Source organism: Symphalangus syndactylus, chromosome 7 (genome assembly GCF_028878055.3).
Source record: "Symphalangus syndactylus isolate Jambi chromosome 7, NHGRI_mSymSyn1-v2.1_pri, whole genome shotgun sequence".
In the NCBI taxonomy this organism is placed as follows: domain Eukaryota; kingdom Metazoa; phylum Chordata; class Mammalia; order Primates; family Hylobatidae; genus Symphalangus; species Symphalangus syndactylus.
The window spans coordinates 49,247,248-49,267,520 of record NC_072429.2 but is presented as its reverse complement, the minus strand read 5'-3'; the positions used below and the strand labels follow the sequence as shown (position 1 = coordinate 49,267,520).

The window sequence follows — 20,273 nt, the reverse complement described above, 5'->3', positions numbered from 1 at the left end:
TCCTTTAACACCATAAAATGGGGGCTGTATCTGGATGACATGTAGGCAGGGACCCATATGGAGTACAAATACTACAGTATACAGAAGCCATGGTAAAGGGCATAATAAAGAGAGAAACACTGATGAGGAGATTCTGGGAAAATTGCTTCCCTTGGGATGGAGGTGCTGGATGGGGAGGATGGGGAATGAGTCCTAGATATTTCATCTTTATAGGAAAAAGATGGGCAGAACACAGCACTACTGGCCTCCCCATTCAAGTTATGCTGAAAGCAGTAAAGGGCAAATAGGTTGACTGCTCATCCCAGATCTTCTTATAGACTGGTTGGATTGGGACACTCTCTGATGGGCACTCAGACTTCAGTTTCTCATTTATTCCAAGTTATTGTCCACAGGACAATGGTCAAGAAGTGTGGGATTGGTATTTGGAACCACCTCAGGACATCTGGGCAACATGAACTCAGAGGACAAAAAAATAAAAACATTTAAGCTTGAGTAAAAGATCATCATCACACAACTCAAGTCAGAAGAAAGCCATGTGTATTTTACTTTCCTTTTGGCTTTAAACATACTGACAGAAATGGATCTAACGAGAGTCAGCCTCTTACTCTCAGCACACAATGCATTTTACACGTTTTGAAGCTGAACCTGATAATTATAACAAAATTTTGCAATGTTACTGGAGATTTTTAGTACCTGTTTACCAAGGTTTAGGCAAAGCCAATGGGCCTTAAAAATACATAAATCTTAGATACCTTGCTGATGGGAGCATAAGCTGGTACCACTGTTCTTTAGATCAATGCGGCACATGTCTCAAAAGTCTTCAAAGTGTTCATACCTTTTAATCAAGTACTTCTTATTCTAGGAATCTATTCTAGTAAAATAATCAGGAATGTAAATAAAGATTAAGATGCAAGGATGCACATTATAACATTATTTATAATAACAAAATATTACATAAAACTATAATTTCCAACAAAGAAGGAAATGAATTTTCAATTAGAGTATATATAATGGAATCTGATGAAGGCATTAAAATTAGGTTGTAACTGCAATTTCATTGACATGGAAAGATAGTAATTATATATTGCTAAGCTCAATTAAACAAATTTTTATTGAGCACCTGCTATATGGAAGACCATGCTAGGCAGCAGGGACATGGTGGTGTATTTTAAAGGTATCGTTCTTACCCTTATAAACCATATGATTGGCCAGGGAAATCAAATATTGAGGAAGTAATAAGATGAGTAGTAATACTAAAGAGAAGTATAAAGTACCATGGGAGTAAGTGGCAAAGGAATTTAACCTAAGCCAAAGAGGTCATAAAAGGCCTTCCTGAGGAAGTGATGCTTAAGCAGTAATGAAGGATGAACGGGAGTCAGACAGGCCAAAAGATGGAGGAGAGAACATTCCAGGAAGATGAATAGCAATTAAAAAAAAAATACATACATCAAAAAAGTCTATTTCGGCTGGGAGCAGTGGCTCATGCCCGTAATCCCAGCACTTTGGGAGCCGAAGCAGGTGGATCACTTGAGGCCAGGAGTTCAAGATTGCCTTGCCAGCATGGCAAAACCCACTCTCTACTAAAAATACAAAAATTAGCCAGGCATGGTGGCACACACCTGTAGTCCCAGCTACTCAGGAGGCTGAGGCACAAGAATCACTTGAACCCAGGAGGCGGAGGTGGCAGTGAGTTGAGACTGCACCACTATACTCTAGCCTGAGCAAAAGAGCGAGACTCTGTCTCAAAAAAAAAAAAAAAAGACTATTCAACTGTACACATTAAATGAACTTATTTATGTTAAAATATATATTTTGTATATGCATACATTTATAAATATAAAATCTAAAAAGATATAAACCATACTCTTACCTAGATGTTGTAGTACACATAATTTTTTACTTTTTGCTTGCCCACAGTTTCTGGTTTTTACCTGTAATAAACACATGTGAACAATATTTGGATGGATGGGTGAATGGATGGGTGGAAGGATGGATGGTAACCAGGTTTAATGGAAGGCTTGGGCTGGGCATTGCATTACACTGCTTTCTTCTCTTGATTCTCCCGTCCCTTCCATTCCTAGAATCTAAGAATGCCCCAGAAGTACTTTTTCTTCCAATTTGTAAAATCACTTTTGTTTTGATACGACACTTCCACTACTTCAGAGGCAAGTTCATTAGCAAAAAGTGGAGCCAGCATGACAATTCATTGCAATTCCAAACAGATTCCTCCCTCAACACTGAACTTTCCAAACCCCACACACAAAGAATAACTGGCAGAGCTATTTATTGAAGTTACAGCTAAATAACTCTTGGAGACAAGATGAACTATTTTAAAATAGAGATTGATGAAGGAAAGGGGCAAAAAAAGGAAATAAAGGCCTTGCAACTAGGGTTTAAGACAACTCAAAAGGGAATGCAGCTCAAAATTTCCAGATACTGAACTTGGCTAGTTTTCTGGGCTACAATGTGAAATTCCTGGCCCAAGGCTGAAAGTAAGGTAAGAGTAGCCTGGTCCACTTAGCAGAGGCACCACTCCAAGTTGAGACCAACTTCTTCACATGACAAGCCAAGGGGGACACACATGTGACAAACTCTCAGTGCACAAGTGCCAAGTCTCTCCCAACAAAACCAGTCTTGCCCAGCTGTGTACCATATTAGGAAAACAGTTACAGCCCATTCAGCAAAAATGTGCCTGCACTCACCCATCCCTAGCAAGCTTGTGTTCATTCTTCAGACATTCACTTATTCACCGCCTCCTGTGGGGGGCATGGAGGATTCCACAATAACAAGACATGTTCCCCAAGTGCCCAAAGCTCACAGTCAGGTGCAGGAGATACTTCAATCACTCATTTAAAAAAAATTTGTGTCTTGCCATGTACCGGGTGCGCAGTATATGGTAACAAACAAGCCCAACAAGGTCCCTGTCCTCATGGGGCTTATATTCTAGTGAGGAGAGACAGGTAAAAAACACATAACAACAAACCAAGATGATTTTCAGATGGTGATAAATGTTATGAAAAGATGAAGTCAAGTTATAGGATACAGAGAGGCCTGGTGTGGAACTATGGCCAGAGTGGTGAGAGGGGGCCTGCCTGAGGAGGAGACATTTGCAGGATGAAAGGCAGTCAGTTACATGAGATACAGGGCATAGACATTATAGATCCCAGGAAACAGACAAGAATGCAGGGTGACAGTTGCCATACTCAGAGCAGGCACAGGCACTTGGAAAGCATGTAGAAGGGACACCTGACCCAGTCTGGAGGTCTCACCAAGCCCAGATGGCCTCCTTCTGTCGGCAGTGATTTATAGAGCACTGAAAGTACCTGGTTCAGGGGAGGTGCTGAGAGAAACTACAGACAGGAAGCTCAGCCTGTGGGTTTCAGGTAATTCAATCTCAGAACTAACAGATGGGAAATATTTGGACAAGGCTATTGGGCATGCCCAGTAAACAGGGACCCTGGAAAGTTGGCAAAGGTGCTGAAACTGAATGCCAGATATTGATTATACCTATTTCTCATCCCCCTCAAAACCCATCATCATTTTTCCAAATCTCCTCCACTCCCGTAAAGATTAGAGGAGGCCCAGGGCCCCTGTCTGGAATGAAGGTCTAGGGAAGGACAATAGGTAGGCCAGCTAGTAAAGCACTGGGCCAGGTGCCAGGAAGCCAAGTCCCACTCATTCACTGTGACCTTGGGCAGGTCTCTTCCCTTGTCTCAGCCTCAGTGTCCTCCATCTGCAAAGTGAGAGATCAGAAGGCCTGGCCATGAGCCCAGGAGTCTACATTGTTAACAAGCTCCCCCACATGATTATGGTGCAGGCTGAGTTTTGAGAACTAATGGACTATGTGAGTCTACCTTTTTTCCTCATGGTGGACAAGGGCTACATGCCCAACTAGCCTGGACTTGGTTCCATCAAGTCCTCCATGGCACAAAGCACACTATCTGGCATAGAGAAGCCCCTCATAGTGGGCTAATGGCTTTCTCTTTCCTCCCTCCCCTCATGTCACCACCCCCAACATTCTCCCAGTGCGGCTGCAGCCCCATAACCATGGGTTAATGTTGGCCACTCACCATACCTGTGAACATCGCACAGAAGTAGGGGCTGCAGGCTGCCAGGACCACACGGTGGGCTTCTATCTCGACATCTTCTGCCACAATCATCACGTCACACAACAGCTGTTTACTGTAAGACACCAGTGAGAGGACAGGATGGGTCGCAGCACGGACACCTACCCTCATCTTACAAGGGTATTTTTTTCTCCCACCCAGATTTCACACTATCAGTATACGAAGCTGTCACAGGGACTTGCTCTATCTTGAGTTAGGCAGGGGGGTGGATTCATTGACTTTTCCAAATCCCTGATAAACCTGACATTCATGCTTTCCTAAGGTCCATGGAGAGATCCAACTACTCTGGCTGTAAATTCCAGGCTGCTTCATTTGTCTTCACCTCTCTGTTCCCCAATTCCATCAGTTCAGATTGAGAATTAGGGGTTAAAGGGCTCACGGAACAGTGGCAAAAGCTTGGGGCTGTCATTCGAGTGACTGAATGAATGCTGAGGAACATGAGCACACCACTGAAGTGTGTCACCAGCAAGACCAAGTACTAACAATTCCCCCAAGGGACCCACTGTATATGCAACACACCAGTAAGAGGCAAGCCAGCCTTAGGTATTTCTCTTTTGACCCAGATTTAACACTTTCAACAAGAAGACTCTGCCTGCAGACACGGTGCTCCCTGAAGACCCTGTGCAAACTCCAATCACTGCAATTATTAAAAATACTGTAATTATCTTTCTGTTTGTCACCCCCACTGAACTCAGAAAGGGACTTGTCTTATTTAATGTTGTATCCTAGACACCTGGCTGCATACCTAGCACATAGTAGACCCTAAATTTTTACTGAAAAAATAAATTAATGAATGAAATGTGATCAATCCACATTCATAGACAGAACGGAGATCTGACTACTTTAGAGATTGATAGGGTGCCACGAGCTCCCATCAACCCAAGAATTTTTCCTTCATCATTCTTCTAAGCTCTTATCATGCCTGTTATCAATATAATAGTTAATATTTATTGAGTTATATGTGCCAGGCACTGTTCTAAGCACTTTTTTACACTTTTTTACACATATTACTTCATCCTCTCTACAACCCCAGGAGATAGGGCTAACTGTTATGCCTACATTACAAATGAAGAAACTGAGGTCCAGAGAAGTAATTTTCCCAAGGTCACACAGAAAGGAACAGTGGAAACAGGATTTAAATGAAGGCAGCTGAAGCCCAGAACCCATGCTCTTCAGTGGTATCCTGATCACCACTCATCCCTCCTTGAGATTAAAGCACTAGAGAGAAGAGGAAAGACAAGGAGGACAAACAAACTTCAACTGTGAGCCAATGGTAGTGGTTACTTGGCACACTATCCTGGTTTGAGAAGGCTGAGGTCATGACTAGATTCTGTGTGAGAATGTTGAGGCCAATTAATGAGTCTGCCATGGTTGACGGATGGAAGAAAAGCTACATATTTGCTATCTCTGGTGTAGCACATTAAGTCACTGTCAACTACTAAGATATTTGTTTAGGTTCACATATCAGAGAAATAGAATCATGAAGGCTGGAGCTGCAAATGCTGCTAGAGATCATCTGGTCTATGAAACTCAGAGAGGTGAAAAGATGCCCAAAGCCACAGAAGCCTAAGTCTTGAATCCAGTTCTCCTTACTCCAGACACAGTGGCTTTTCCACGGTACCACAATGCCTCATGCTTGGCTGACATTCAGAATGAGAAAAGACAGAAGACAGGTTAGCCCCAACAGGGAGAAGTGGACAGGAAGTGGAATAAGGTATCGTTAAGGAGGCTTCCTGGGAGGGTGAGACCTTTGGGCAGCAAGAGGCAAAACTTGGGGATTGAGACCTTACCCTGCAGTGGACAGCTGACCTGAATCACCAACTGTATCAGGATAAACCAGCGCAACCAGGAACAGAACTGGCTCTTCCCCTAACTGGCTATGAGACCATGGGCAAATAAGTTCACCCCATTTGTCTCACCTGTTTTAGCTGCATTTGGGACATATATCATGGGGGCCAAATGGGATTACAGGTGTCATCTGAAAACGGCCTTTAGTCTCATTAAATTTTATTCTAAAAATGTATTTCCAACATTAATAGACTCATCTTGGACATTTTTACTTGCATTTAGGAAGAAAATTGAGTTATCACTGCTATTTAAGAATAACCACACTTTGGGAGGCTGAGGCGGGCAGATCACTTGAGGCCAGGAGTTTGAGACCAGCCTTGCCAACATGGTGAGACCCCTTCTCTACTAAAAATACAAAAAAAAAAAGTTAGCCTGGTGTGGTGGCAGATGCCTGTAATCCCAGCTACTAGGGAGGCTGAGGCATGAGAATCGCTTGAAACCCAGGAGGCGGAGGTTGCAGTGGGCCAAGATCATGCCACTACACTCCAGCCTGGGTGACAGAGCAAGATTCTGTCCAAAAAAAAAAAAAAAAAGAGTAACCAGTTATATTTTTTGGTAACTAATAAGAAAATTGTTGGCAGAGAAGAGTCAGAAATGCTGAACAAATGTTCAGTGCTAGGAACTGAACAAACAAATGTCAGGGTGTGTTATCTTGCACAAACCCAGGGAGCCTGACAATTTTTGAACAAATGGGAAAGAAACACAAGGGAATGAAGAATAAAGATGGAGAATCCAGTTAAGCAAATAAATGACAGCAGTTCTGATGGGTGGAAAGTGTATCTTAAGACCAGAGAAACACTAACCTGGGAAATTGGCCAAAAGAAACCTGCCAAATAGTTAAGATGGGCTTTCCCTGGGGGTGGGGAAGCCTGTCTGCACACTGGAGACATCTTTATGTATCCATGCTACATGGAAGAGGGAAGTAGTAGCTCTAAAGTACTGCATGGCTCACAAGCACTCCTATTCAATTTACCTGGGATCCTATGGGATCCTTTTTTCTGAGCTATCACACTACTCCATCTTGAGGGGAGAAAAGTAGGACTAGACACTTTGCCATTTGTGGAAAAGTACAATGTAGCTGTTAGGAAGGAGCTCAGGCTCTCAAATCAAACTCACCTGAGTTCAAGCCTCTCAAACCTCTGCCCCACCACTCTCTAGTGTAGACAAGTATACAATGTCCCCAGAGTGTCACACAATTGACATGTGCTGTAAATCGGATAATGCATAGTGCTAATAGTAAATATTCAGCAAATGTTAACTTTTCATATTTTGAAAAAAATTATATTTGAAAAAAATGTGTTTTTTTTCAATTGTCTGCTTCACTTTTCCTCCATATCTTCTTTTTTCCATATAATATTTCATTTAAGATTAGAGGTTAAATTTTAAACATGTTAAGTTTGAGCTGCCCACTGGACACGTAAGTAAGGTTACCAAGCAGGCAAGTGGTTACATGGTCCTGGAATTCAGACATGGGAGATGGTTAAGAGGTTGAGGGGAGGAATAACCAGCAAAAAAAAACAAAGTGTGTAGCTGGGTACAGCAGTACATGCCTATAATCCTAGATGCTCAGAAGGCTGCAGCAGGAGGATTGCTTGAGCCCAGGAGTTCAAGACCAGCCTGGACAACATAATGAAACCCTATCTCAAAAAATATGACAGTGTGGTACTAGTATAAGGATAGCTATATAGATCAATAAAATAAAATTGAGAGTCCAGATATAAACCCTCATATTTATGTTCCATTGATTTTTGACAAGGTAGCAAGATCATTCAACTGGGAAAAAACAGTCTTTTCAACAAATGGTGCTGGGACAACTGGATATCCATATGCAAAATAATGAAGTTGGATCCCTACCTCACACCACATACAAAAATTTACTTAAAATGGCTCAAAGATTTAAAAGTAAGAGCTAAAACTATAAAAACTCTTAGAAGAAAATATAGGGGTAAATCTTCATGACTCCAAACAAGGCAATGGTTTCTTAGATATGACACCAAAAGCACAAACAATAAAAGAAACAATGATAAATTAGGTATCAAAATTTAAAACATTTGTGCTTCAAACGATGCCATCAGGATAATGAAAAGACAATCCATAGAACGAGAAACAATTTTTTGCAAATCATCTACCTGATAATGAGCTTGTATCTAGAATATGTGAAGAACTCAAACTGTTACAACTCTATAATAAACAGAAAAATAACCTAATTAAAAATGAACAAGAGATTTTTTTTTATTATACTTTAAGTTTTAGGGTACATGTGCACAATGTGCAGGTTTGTTACATATGTATACATGTGCCATGTTGGTGTGCCGCACCCATTAACTCGTCATTTAGCATTAGGTATATCTCCTAATGCTATCCCTCCCCCATCCCCCCACCCCACATATTTCTCCAAATAAGATATAGAAATAGCCAAAGAGCTCATGAAAAGATGCTCAACATCATTAACAATCAGAGAAGTGCAAATCAAAACCACAACAAGATACCACCTTACACTCACTAGAATGGCTATAATCAAAAGCACAAACAGTAACAAGTGTTAGACAAGGTGTGGAGAAATTAGAAGCTTTGCTGTTGATGGAAATGTAAAATGGTGCAGCTGCTCTGAAAACAGTTTGGCAGTTCCTCCAAAGATTAAAGTTGCCATATGACCCAATAATCCCACTCCCAGACATATACCTAAGAGAAATAAAAACATACATCCACACAAAAACTTGTACATGAATGTTCATAGCAGCATTATTTATAATAGCCAAAAGTCAAATGTGCTATATCTATACAATGAAATATTATTCTGCAATAAGAAGGAATGGTGTACTGAGACATGCTACAACATGAATGAACCTTAAATGCATTAGGCTAAATGAAAGAAGCCAGACACAAAAGGCTACATATTGTATGATTTTAAAACAGGCAAATCTATAGAGACATAAAGTAGACTAGTGGTTGCCTAGGACTGATGGGGAGTGGTGGTAAGGATGGGGTAAACTATGGAGGGGATGACTGCTAAAGAATACAGGGTTTCTATTTAGGGTGATGAAAATATTCTAAGATTGTGGTTGCACAATTCTGTGAATAAACTAAAAGTCATTAAATTGTAACTTTAAACCGGTAAATTGTATGGCATCTGAATTATGTCTTGATAAAGCTGTTACCAAAAGAAAAACAGAAAGCAATATGCTAAGATGGTTCATAACAATAATAAAAGCATAGTGACAGACCATCAAAAAAAAAAAGATAAGAGCAGAGAACTGTTTGCAATGGTGAAATGGGAGATTAAAATTGTCAAAATGAGAAAAGAAAGACTGCATGTGGATTCTACTCATTGATTGTTCCATTCTCTCTGCCCCCTTCTTTTCAGGCCTGGTTAGGATGTGCTATTCTAAGAAGGCCCACAGCCCCATTTGCTGGCTGGATGGTAAGTCAGGAGTAAGAGTCACTAGAGCTCTGCCATCCAGAAGCAGCAGCTGCAGTCTGGCCACAGCAGAGCAATGAAGTGCAAAAGGAGGGAGAAGGCTTGGCAGTGACTATGCCAACAGCCATTCTCTACCATGGAGGTAAAAAGAATAGGAAACTCATGAATTGTGTGATTCATAAATGCAAAGAACATGTGTGCTTGAACTAAAATAGCTTAAAATTAAGGGAAGGGAACGTGAAAGCAATGCAAGAAATAATCCCAAATCCCTGGAATATCATGTAACATTTCATTAGCTTAACCCCTGGATGGCAAGACACTTTAGCCCAGGCCTCCATAAGTATACCCAGCCTCTCTCTAGTTCCCATTAAACTCACTCAGATCAATAAAGTATCAATGCAGACCCCCTTCCTCCCTGCCTCCCCTTTCTACTCTAGTTTTCAGAAGTTAGCCATTTAAATACCTTGGAATTTGATGTAGCCCTTCAATAACATGCGAATACAAGCTTCACTAAGGGCAAGATTTTAGTCCTCTTATCTCCTGCCATGTTCCTGAACCTAGCACAGTGCTTAGCACTCATCATCATCATCATCATCATCATAGCTAATGCTTACAGAATATTCATTATGTGACAGGATCTCACAACAATATCTAAGGAATAGTTATTATTCTACGGGCTGTTCAAATCAGCAATTCTACTTCTCTTCTATACAAATAATCATGAATGTGCACAAGTATTCAACAACAGTAATATATGTGTTGTCATTGTTTTAAGCACTTTATTCATTAGTCTTCTTAACAAGGCAGCAAGACTGGTACTCTTATTAGCCTCATTTTATGGTTGACAAAAGTGAGATCAGAGAGATTAATTAACTTGCCTAGGTCACACAATAAGTACTAGAGCCAAGATTTGAAGCCAGAATCTATGTTTGTAACCACTATGTTATATGGCTACAAAGATAACCATAGCAGGGGTTATTTATATGAGGAACTGGGAAAACCTAGACATCCAACAACAGGGAACTGTCTTTCAAAAATAAATCAAAAATAGAATATCATTGATCCACTTAATATTGTAGAACAGTTAATGACATAGAAAAATGTGTTCAATATAGTGTTAAGTTAGGTTAAGACGTAAATTTCTTTTTTTTTTTTTAATGAGATGGGTCTCACTATGTTGCCCAGGCTGGCCTCAAATTTCTGGGCTCAAGTGATCCTCCTGCAAAGCTGGGATTACAGTCACAAACTCCAATGCCCAACTAAGGCATATGTTTGTTTGTTCGTTCGTTTGTTTAAAACAAGAGGAAACTTTATTTCTTATAAAGGTTACGGCCTGCAGGGTGGCTATTCTGACAGGCTGGGAAGCACAGCCTCCAGCCAGAAGGCAGAAACAATATACTTTGAGAGAGGGGCAAAGGAAATAGGAATTTATGCTGAGCAAGGCGGCCAAATACACATATTCAATAAGCTATAGAAGGAGTCATGAATATTATGAAAGGAGAAACGTGCACATGTGCAATTGAGGTTCTTGCTCTCCAAGTTCAAAAACTGAGGTGATCAGAGGGTGGAGTTTTCAGTCCTCTGACATTAAAAAGTGAAGCAGAGGCCGTGAAACCCCTTACCGTGCATTCTCAAAAAAGACTAGCCAGAACCACTCCTATGGTCAGTGGTCTCTTATTAGGCAAAAAAGTAAGGGCAGTGTCAGAAAGTTTGTTGATATCAGTGGTGGGGTGTTTTGAAAGGGCTGGCTTTTGTTAGAACCTTAGGGAGGAAAGCTTAGTCACGGTTACCAAGAGAGGGGGTCTGACTAACCCCCCTTCCCATCATGGCTGAGAACTCCATTTTCAAAGTTAATCAGGGGTCCCCTTGGCCAAGAGATGGTCTGTTCAGTCCCTGCGGGGCTTAGACTTTTATTTTTAATTTACGTTCTCACTCTTTTAGACAAGATCTGCCAGGGGCAGCATTGATGGCCAAACTTTCATTTTGTCCTATCTCTGCCAGGGTAGTGTGCCTGCCTACCCCAGGTCCATCTTGTCCCTTGGTGGGACCCCTATGGCCAAGAACTTAGAGCCAAAAGACTTACAGCCAATTTAAACATTCCCAGTCAGATGGGAATGGAGGTGGGCAGGCACCCATCAAAACCCATGAAACCTTTTAAGCGATATAGCCAAAAACCAAAGCCAAAATGCAAAGTTACAAAACCTGTAAGTTCTATACATTGAGCTACTGTAATCTTGGTCTTAGCTACAGACTTGTAGCCATTAGCTATATTAAACATAAACATTTGGCTGGGCATGGTGGCAGGTGCCTATAATCCCAGCTACTTGGGAGGCTGAGGCAGGAGAATTGCTTGAACCTGGGAGGTGGAGGTTGCAATGAGCCGAGATCACACCATTGCACTCCAGCTTGGGCCACAAGAGTGAAACTCTGCCTCAAAAAAATAAAAATAAATAAATATTTTGCTAAAATGATTTAAGCTAAGGAATGTAGAGGCTTTTATTGTGCCACAATGTCTTTTTGCAATGAGACATATATTCTAAAGAAGAGAGGCATACTGTCCAAAGTATTACAATGGTTACCACTATGTACTAAAATTATAGATGACTTGTTGCTCATTTGTATATTCTAAATGTTCTATAATAAATATGTTCCTTTTGCAAAAGAAAAATGATAGGAAAATCTATGCCTAAACCTGAATTAAAATTTTCCCAGCCAATCAAATATATATAGATTGTGGTCCATTTGAAAAAAAAAAAAAAAAAACAGAAAGAGGGAGAATAAGATTATTCACTTAAATTTCAGCAAAGGACTATGTCTGGTATTAGAAAAGTGTTTCCCAAAACAAATTTCACAAAACACTTGGTCTATATACAACAACCACCAAAGGCGGCTCTATAGTCAAATATGTGTGGAAAACCTTTAGTCAGACAAGTTCAGTGCAGGACTTCTCAGAGCGTTTAATATGCCAGTATGCATTATGAATCTCAGAGAGAGGTACAGTATATAGCATTCTTCAAACTCATTGGGGCAAGAGCTCTTTTTTCTCACAGAGCATCTTAAGAGAACTAGTATTTCTCAGAACAGAGTTTGACAAATGCTGAACTATACAAAAGAGAAGAAGAAGCAGGACTGTTCGAGATGGCTAAATCTAAGTCAATGCTTTTGGGGAAAGAGAAAAACCTAGTAACTTGTAACAGAACTAATGAGAACTTAGGATGTCTTTTTTAAAAATTATTTAAAGAAAAGGGGGCTGGGCATGGTGGCTCATGACCATAATCCCAACATTTTGAGAGGCCACGGTGGGAGGACTGCTTGAGCTCAGGTGTTCAAGGTCACAGTGAGCTGTGACTGGGACACTGCACTCCAGCCTAAGTGACAGACCAAGACTCTGTCTCTTTAAAAAAACAAACAAACAAAGAAAAGATGTTAGTAATAGAAAGTAAGGGTGCAGGGAATCTTGTGTACTTATCTATTCCTAAGTTCTCGCTTTCAGCCATCACTGGAGTTGACTATAATACCAGGCAAAATAAGGCCTGGTGAAAGACTCCTAAATCAGACAAAGGGCACAAGCCATAACCAAAAGAACTAAATGAGGAATTTCAATAGTGTCTAGGAAATACAAGACAAATTCTTCAGTTAACAAGAGAACCATGCCCATAAGCATGGACATCAGCACAGCCCGATGCCTAAGACAGCTATGTGCAGAGCTTCCAGGAAATCTGGCAGGAGGCCTAATAAAAATTGAGCAGTGGAGCATAATACAAATTTAATTTAACTTGGTTATTAATGCCAAAGACTAGGCCCTGTAGAAAGGAGACATAAGAAAACAAACATAGAATCAGGTAGAACTTTTGTTTAAAAGTAGTTCAACTCCCCATTCAACACACACTTCTTTGGCTATGTGCCATTTTCTCTGCCTGGAAGGTTTCTCCCTATCCCCACTACCCTTCATTTCTCTAACTCTTATTTGTCCTTCAAAATTCAGCTCAAGCATCAACCCTCTTCTCCAAAGTTCCCACTTGTCATACTTGCTTCTGTAGCCCTCTTTAAGAAACAAATACTTATTGCATACCTACCACCTGTCAGGCATTGGATGCATTCCTCCATCATAATACCTATTTGTAGTATAAAGAGATTATTTTCATTGACCTATTTATATTTTTTACTTTGTACCCCACTGACCCATTCCAGGGCCTAGCCAGTGCCTCTGGGCATCTTTGATGAATCAATAGAAGCTCCTACGAAGTGCCAGATGCTAGAGATAAAAATTACTCAAAAGTTGCCTCTGCCTTCAGAGAGTTCATGAGCTACAGAGAAAAGATGAAATAAACAATTACACCTCACAACAGGATGAAGTATGCACTAAATAACTGTGTGGGCAAAGGAAGCTTCTGAGCTTTCTGGTAAAGAAGAGATCGTGTGCACAGGCTTTGTACAAAAAAACATGTACAGAAACACATGTTCAGAGCCCTGAACCTGCCTTGCAACAAGCTTGTCAAACATGCACATTGGCCTTACAAATAGCCTGCGTACCCCCCACTATTAGCTCAGAGAGGATGAGTACATTCACATTTCATTTCTCTCTTTACATTTAAGGAGCCAGGTATTCTTCCACCGATGTGGCTGTCTTGCCAACCTAAGTTCAGACCAGTGAAAGAGAGAGTGAAACCAGAAGAAAATACATGACATCCAGTCTTTAATCTGCAATTGTGTGTGGGTGTTGCAATCATTCTATTATTGGTTTTCAAGCAGCCCATTCTGTTGGAAATCAAGTTTATGAATAGACTTGCTGTAACCATAAAGGATTTTTCCCCTGTGATTAATCATTAAAATGATAGGTGTTAAATACATACATAGGAAAGACAGTTTTCTGGCAAAGTCATTCTGTCTCAAGCAGAGTTCGAAAGGGGAAACCTGCCGGGTGCAGTGGCTCACGCCTGTAATCCCAGCACTTTGGGAGGCTTAGGCAGGCAGATCACAAGGTCAGGAGTTCAAGACCAGCCTGACCAACATGGTGAAACCCCATTTCTACTAAAAATACAAAAATTAGCTGGGCATGGTGGCATGCGCCTGTAATCTCAGCTACTTGGAAGGCTGAGGCAGGGGAATCGCTTGAACCCGGGAGGTGGAGGTTGCAGTGAGCCGAGATCACGCCACCTGCATTCCAGCCTGAATGACACAGCGAGACTCCATCTCAAAAAAAAAAAAAAAAAAAAAAAAAAAAAAAAAAAAAAAAAAAGGGGAGAGAAAGAAATGGGAACTCAAGTGACTGAGAGTGGGTGGAAAGAGTCAGAATTCCCCAGGTGGTCATGTTCTGACTTCTGTTCTCAGTCCTTGATGAAGCTCATGGACAAGTTCCTTCTGCAAGGGCACAGACAAGATAGAAAAAGTACCTCCGCAGTTCATTCATAACCTTGAATGCTTTCCCCATGTGGGCAGGGTTGACAGTGATCGTCCTCTGGTTCTTCTCATCATCCCCTCCCTGTATCAGAGTCTGGGAGCTCAGCTTGACACTGTGAACAGGAAGGAAGAGGGAGGGAAAGAGAATCACTCATTGGTAAACCCATTCATCCAACTGCCAAAAGCCCATGCATTTACCCACCCACCAGAGGCATCTATCAGCCTGTTCTCACATAGACCCAGTAGGAAAGACAATGTAGTGGGAATTTCTTCGTATCTTCCAATGCAAAGTGCATTCCTCTGAAGGAAGGCAGGTCATAGCTCAGCTTCTTCCACCAAGTACTGTGTGATTTTGTGTGAGGTCCTTATTCTCCATCTCTCCACCCTGAAAATTGAAGGGGACTAAGCACTCTATCACTCACTTCACAGGTTTGTTTGTTCATTAAACAAGCATTTACTGGAGGCTACTATGTGCTAGGCACTGCATTTAGATTTAAGGGAAACAAAACAATAGACAAAGCCACCGTCACTACCCTCACAAAGCTTAGAGTTCAGTAGAGGAGAATGCCAAGTAAACATTTAAACACCACATTTTAAGTATTATGATTTGATAGGAGCTACAGAATCACAGGGGATGGCCAACTCGTCCCAGTGATGGCAGGTTGATGGAAAGCTTCCTCGAATCTGAGACCTGAAGAAAGAGCAGAAACAAGCCAGGTAAAGAGAAAGAAGAAGAGTATTCCAGGCAGAGGAAACAGTATGCACAAAGACCTGGAGGAGAAAAAGCACAAAGTGTGTTCAAAGTACTGGCAGTTCAGTAAAACTAGAGGAGAGCACAAGAGGGAATATCAATAGAAAAAACTAGAAGACCAAGCAGCCTTTTAAGTGTCATGTAAGCAAAGCTAAGAAGTTTGGATTTCTTTCTGAAATAATGAGAAGCCATCAAAGGGTTTTAAACAAAGTAGGATAGAAAGCAGGTAAACAAATCGGTGTTTTAGAAAAATCATATTGGCTACACTCCAGGAAGCAGTGGAACAACAGCAAAAGCTTTTGGGAAACTGTAATCCCATAGAAAGACAAAGGATTATAAGTATTATGGAAAGAAAGGCTATCTGTGTAGACTGAGTGAGTAAAAACTAGCAAGAGTCAACCATAATCTCAATGCCTCTGTACTGAAATCAAGAGACAAGGATATGGTGGCTCATGCCTGTAGTCCCAGCTACTCAGGAGGTTGAAGGAGGAGGACTGCCTGTGCCCAGGGGTTTCATGCCATTGCACCCCAGCCTGGGCAACAGAGCAAAACTCTCTCTTGAAAAAAGTGAAAGAGAAAGAAAAAATACTCAAATCCCTGTGGGGTGCCAGCTAGTTACCCAACAACTCCTGAGCAACATCTTTAAACTTTATGGAAGGCGGAAATAAGGAATCAAAAGAATGAGCAAGGAAAGGTGTTTCTCCCCAAACTGGTGAAACTATTCAGCTCCCAAGAGTAGTGTGAGACCTTGGAGTTACCTGTTTGATCCAGGCTAAGCTTTGCTTGGTTACTAGGAAAACAGAACCTTCTCCACTTGTATAGATTTGGGGACCCATAGTTCACTCCAACTCTAGGACAATGAGGGTACTCTCTTTTGATTTTCCCTAGTGAGCCTCTATCCATGCTACCACTTAACTTTGCAGACTGGCTAGAGAAAGAGGCTTCTATGATTGACAGTATATTTCAGAGGCCTGAGAATCACTAAAGATCTCACACTGGAATTCGTAACTATTGGAACATTCAAATACAACCAGCGTGGCAGACCCACAGCTTGTCTGACCATAACAGACTCCTCTTTTGGCTCCCTTCCCACCATCAGTTCATCATGCAAATGTAAGCCACGAATATCTGAACTTTGGGACTGTTTGGATTCTGTGTACAAGGAAGTTAGCTGAGCAGAGGAAGATATGCACAAAGGAGGATGCTTAGAGTTGTGTGTTTAAAGCAGGTAAAGGAAGTCTCAAGCCAGAAAATGTGGCTTGAGACTTGAATCAGAGAGGGGAAGCAACCAGCAAAGATGAAAAATTTCTTCAAAAGATGAGCTATTCCATAAGCATAATTTATTTTATGGTGTCTTTCTTTACTATAAAGCTAGAAAAATATTAACTTCTATGTTCTACCAAAGGTTTAACATTTTTGCTTTTGGTATTTAAGTGCTTATTTCATCTGATACTGATTTTTTCTCTTTTTTGAGATGGTTTCACTCTGTCATTCAGGTTGGAGTGCAGATCTTGGCTCAACCTCTGCCTCCTGGGTTCAAGTGATTCTTGTGCCTTAGCCTCTCAAGTAGCTGGGATTACAGATGCGCACCACCACACCTGGCTAATTTTTGTATTTTTAGTAGAAATGGGGAGTTTCACCATGTTGGTCAGGCTGTTCTCAAACTCCTGGCCCCAAGTGATCTGCTCACTTCAGCCTCCCAAAGTGCTGCGATTACTGGCGTGAGCCACTGTGCCAGGCCCTGATACTGATATTTATGTCAGGATATGAAATAGGGATCTAATTTTCTCCACAAGTTTGATGTATTTAAAACTTATTTTTCTCATGCATCTGTCATGCCATCTTAGGTCATATATTAAAGTTCCAGATATAAAGAGATTTCTTCCTTGACTTACTAACCTATTCCACTGGTCAGTTTGTCTGTCTCTGTAACAGTACCACATGATTTCTGTAGCTTTATAATAAGGTCTGATATCTGACACGGAAAGTCCCCAGTCCTGTTATTTTTGAGAAGTGTCTTGACTAGCTTGTCAAATTCCATAAAGAACTCGAATGTGATTTTGATTGAAAAAACTGCATTGAACTTATAGATCAATTTGGATAGAACCATCATTTTTCTGACACTATGCCCTCCTATCCATGAACATATCTCTCCATTTATTTAAGTCCTCTTTAATATCACTCAGACTTTTAGATTTTTCTGTATGAAGACCTTACACAGGTTTGATTAGATTTATTCCTAAGTACTTTATGGTTTTTATTGCTCTTTTGTAATAGAAATGATGTATTTTTAAATTATGTTTTCTGATTGTTATGGTTTATAAAATGCAATTGATTTTTGCAAATTGATCATATATCCAGCCATTGCCAATGTTCCTGTTATTCCTATTTGAACATAAATTAGGTGTCCTATGTAGACAGTGATATTATCTGCATATAATGCCAGAGATTTTTCTTCTATCAAATTCTTAGGCCTCTAATTTCTTTTTTGAAAAAAGTTTGCACTGGCTAGGATGGCCACACAATGTCAAACAGAAAGGATGCTAATGAATAGTATTGTCATATTCCTGCTTTTAAAGATGTTTCTAATGTTCCCCCATTATGTATGTTTGTTACAGGATTTTTGTAAATGCTTTTTGTCAGATTAAGAAAATTCCCTTCTATTTTTATTAAGAGTTTTTAAGTCATAAAGTTATGCTAAATTTTATCAAATGTCTTTGTGTATCTAATGAGATGTTCATATGGGTTTTTTCCTTTAATCTTGCCTATGCATCAAGGGTGGAAAGGGCTCTGGATGGATTTGGGGAAACCGAGGTCTTTCCTTTAATCTTGTAATATGATGAATGACACATATATTTTCTAATACTAAACCATACTTGCATCCTTGGGATAAATCTATAAACTGTAAAATACTTTACAAGTATTCATTATAAATATTGTCTTCAAACTGTGGAGAGACTTAAAAGCCAGAATGAGAAAACATAATTTGGTACAGATCAGGAAATCACTGAAGGTTCTTGACAGGGAACTAGTAAGATTAAAGCACGGAAAAGCCTAGTGAACAGATATTATTAGCTTCACTTCAAAGATATATAAACTAAAAAGAGCCATTTTAGAAGCACTAACACAATCTCCAGTGTGGCTAGTGAACAGGAAAGCTCACTCTTCTGGTGCGTTGCTCTTTGCACTTTCCAGAATGGTCCAATAAGGATGTATCCTTGTTAATACAATGTTGTGTTTACCAAAAGGTCTCAAACATAGATTGCCTATTATCAGAGGATCAATGTTCAACAAAATATAATTCACACTAGAGCCTCCCTAAAAGAGCAAGTGACTTGCTCATGACCGTAGGGCTGGCTAGGGAAAGACATCAGTTTCCCCAAATCCATCCAGAGCCCTTTCCACTCTTGATGCACAGGCAAGGCTTGACATCTGAAGGAAGCCAAGGTTCCTTTCTTCCCCTGCTCCTCCATGAAAAGGCACAGGAAGTTTGAAGGAGATTCTGAGTCCCTGGTCTCTGGAAGGTACACACTTCTTGGCAACTCATTAACCTTCCAGAGAACAACAAATTTAAGAAAAGAACATCTGAAGGCCCAGAGAAGTTCAAAAAATCTTCACAAGATTGTATAAATAATAAGTGGTAGAGATGGGATCTGAGTTTAGGTATCCTATACTTGAAGCTCACAACCTATACCCTCCAGCAATACAGTGCATGCATGTACATAAATGCACACACATATACATATGTCTCAACCTAAGGTCACATGCCCAGGCACAGAGTTGCTAGATCTTACCATTTCATCCCCTAAACCTTTTTTCCTCCATTCATACTAGATCTTAACTACTTAAACCTCAATAGATTGCCCCATCCCCACCCTATCAAGTCCCAATCCCAAGCATTCTCAGTTCGTGTTCCCAAATAAGGCTAGTGGATCCCCTCTCCTCGCCTGTGAAACACAGACCACACTAAGGTATATTCCCACTATCTTGTTCAAGTCTAACACCATACTTTTCACCCTACCCAGACCCAGCCAAAATCACACACGCACACGTGCACGCACACACACACACGTGCACATGCATGCACACACACACGCACACAATTTTCCAGGCAGACTCAGCCATGAGATGTTTTCTGTTGAAAAGAGTTTCACAGTAAATGCCCTTACTCTAAGCATAAAATGGTTGATTTCTCCAAGAGCAAAAACTGGCCCCAGATTCTACTAAAAACCATAGTCAGTGTTAATTCATATGTGCCCCTCCCACCAGACCTGCGGCTCAAGCTACTACACAAAGGAACCTTCATCTGTATCCCAGTGTCCAGGGTTCCAGCAACATTCAAGTCGAGCAGCCATATTTAAGATTCAAATGGGTCAACAATTGTAGATTTAGTGAGAAAGTATGGGCCAGGCAGAATCTTTGCTCTTTGCTATAGAAATATACAGAAATGATCATCTAAGCCATTTTCTAAATAAGCTCTAGCAGAATCAGAACACATGAATCTAGTCAACTTTGTCAAAGCACCAGATATCTGGCTCAATACTTTAATTAATTTCCACACTGGCCTGTTACTAGTAAACTTGCTTATATGAACCACTACTGGTGCCATGATGAACCCACTGCAGTGGATGGTTCCTTCAACAGCCCACAGAAAGGGTGTTGCAAATTGGTTCCAACTTACCTCACGCTCACAGATACCCACTGACCCCATTCAGGAAGACATACATGT

At 40.7% G+C, this 20,273-nt stretch overlaps 1 protein-coding gene across 8 annotated transcripts in view; it reads right to left on the bottom strand.

Annotated features, from left to right (window-relative positions):
- The window catches only part of KLHL3 (kelch like family member 3), a 275,134-nt gene that overhangs the window by 89,241 nt on the left and 165,620 nt on the right, over positions 1 to 20,273 (bottom strand). For 4 of the 8 annotated variants that reach the window (XM_063642807.1, XM_055286143.2, XM_063642806.1 and 1 more), the window contains 2 exons: positions 14,787 to 14,906; positions 4,076 to 4,182 (listed from right to left, as the gene is read on the bottom strand). In XM_063642807.1, coding sequence (XP_063498877.1) covers positions 4,076 to 4,182; positions 14,787 to 14,906 — 227 coding nt within the window. Of the gene's footprint in view, positions 1 to 752; positions 872 to 1,870; positions 1,932 to 4,075; positions 4,183 to 14,786; positions 14,907 to 15,026; positions 15,179 to 20,273 lie in introns of those variants that run through there. The other 4 variants (XM_063642805.1, XM_063642809.1, XM_055286145.2 and 1 more) reach the window with 4 other exon arrangements.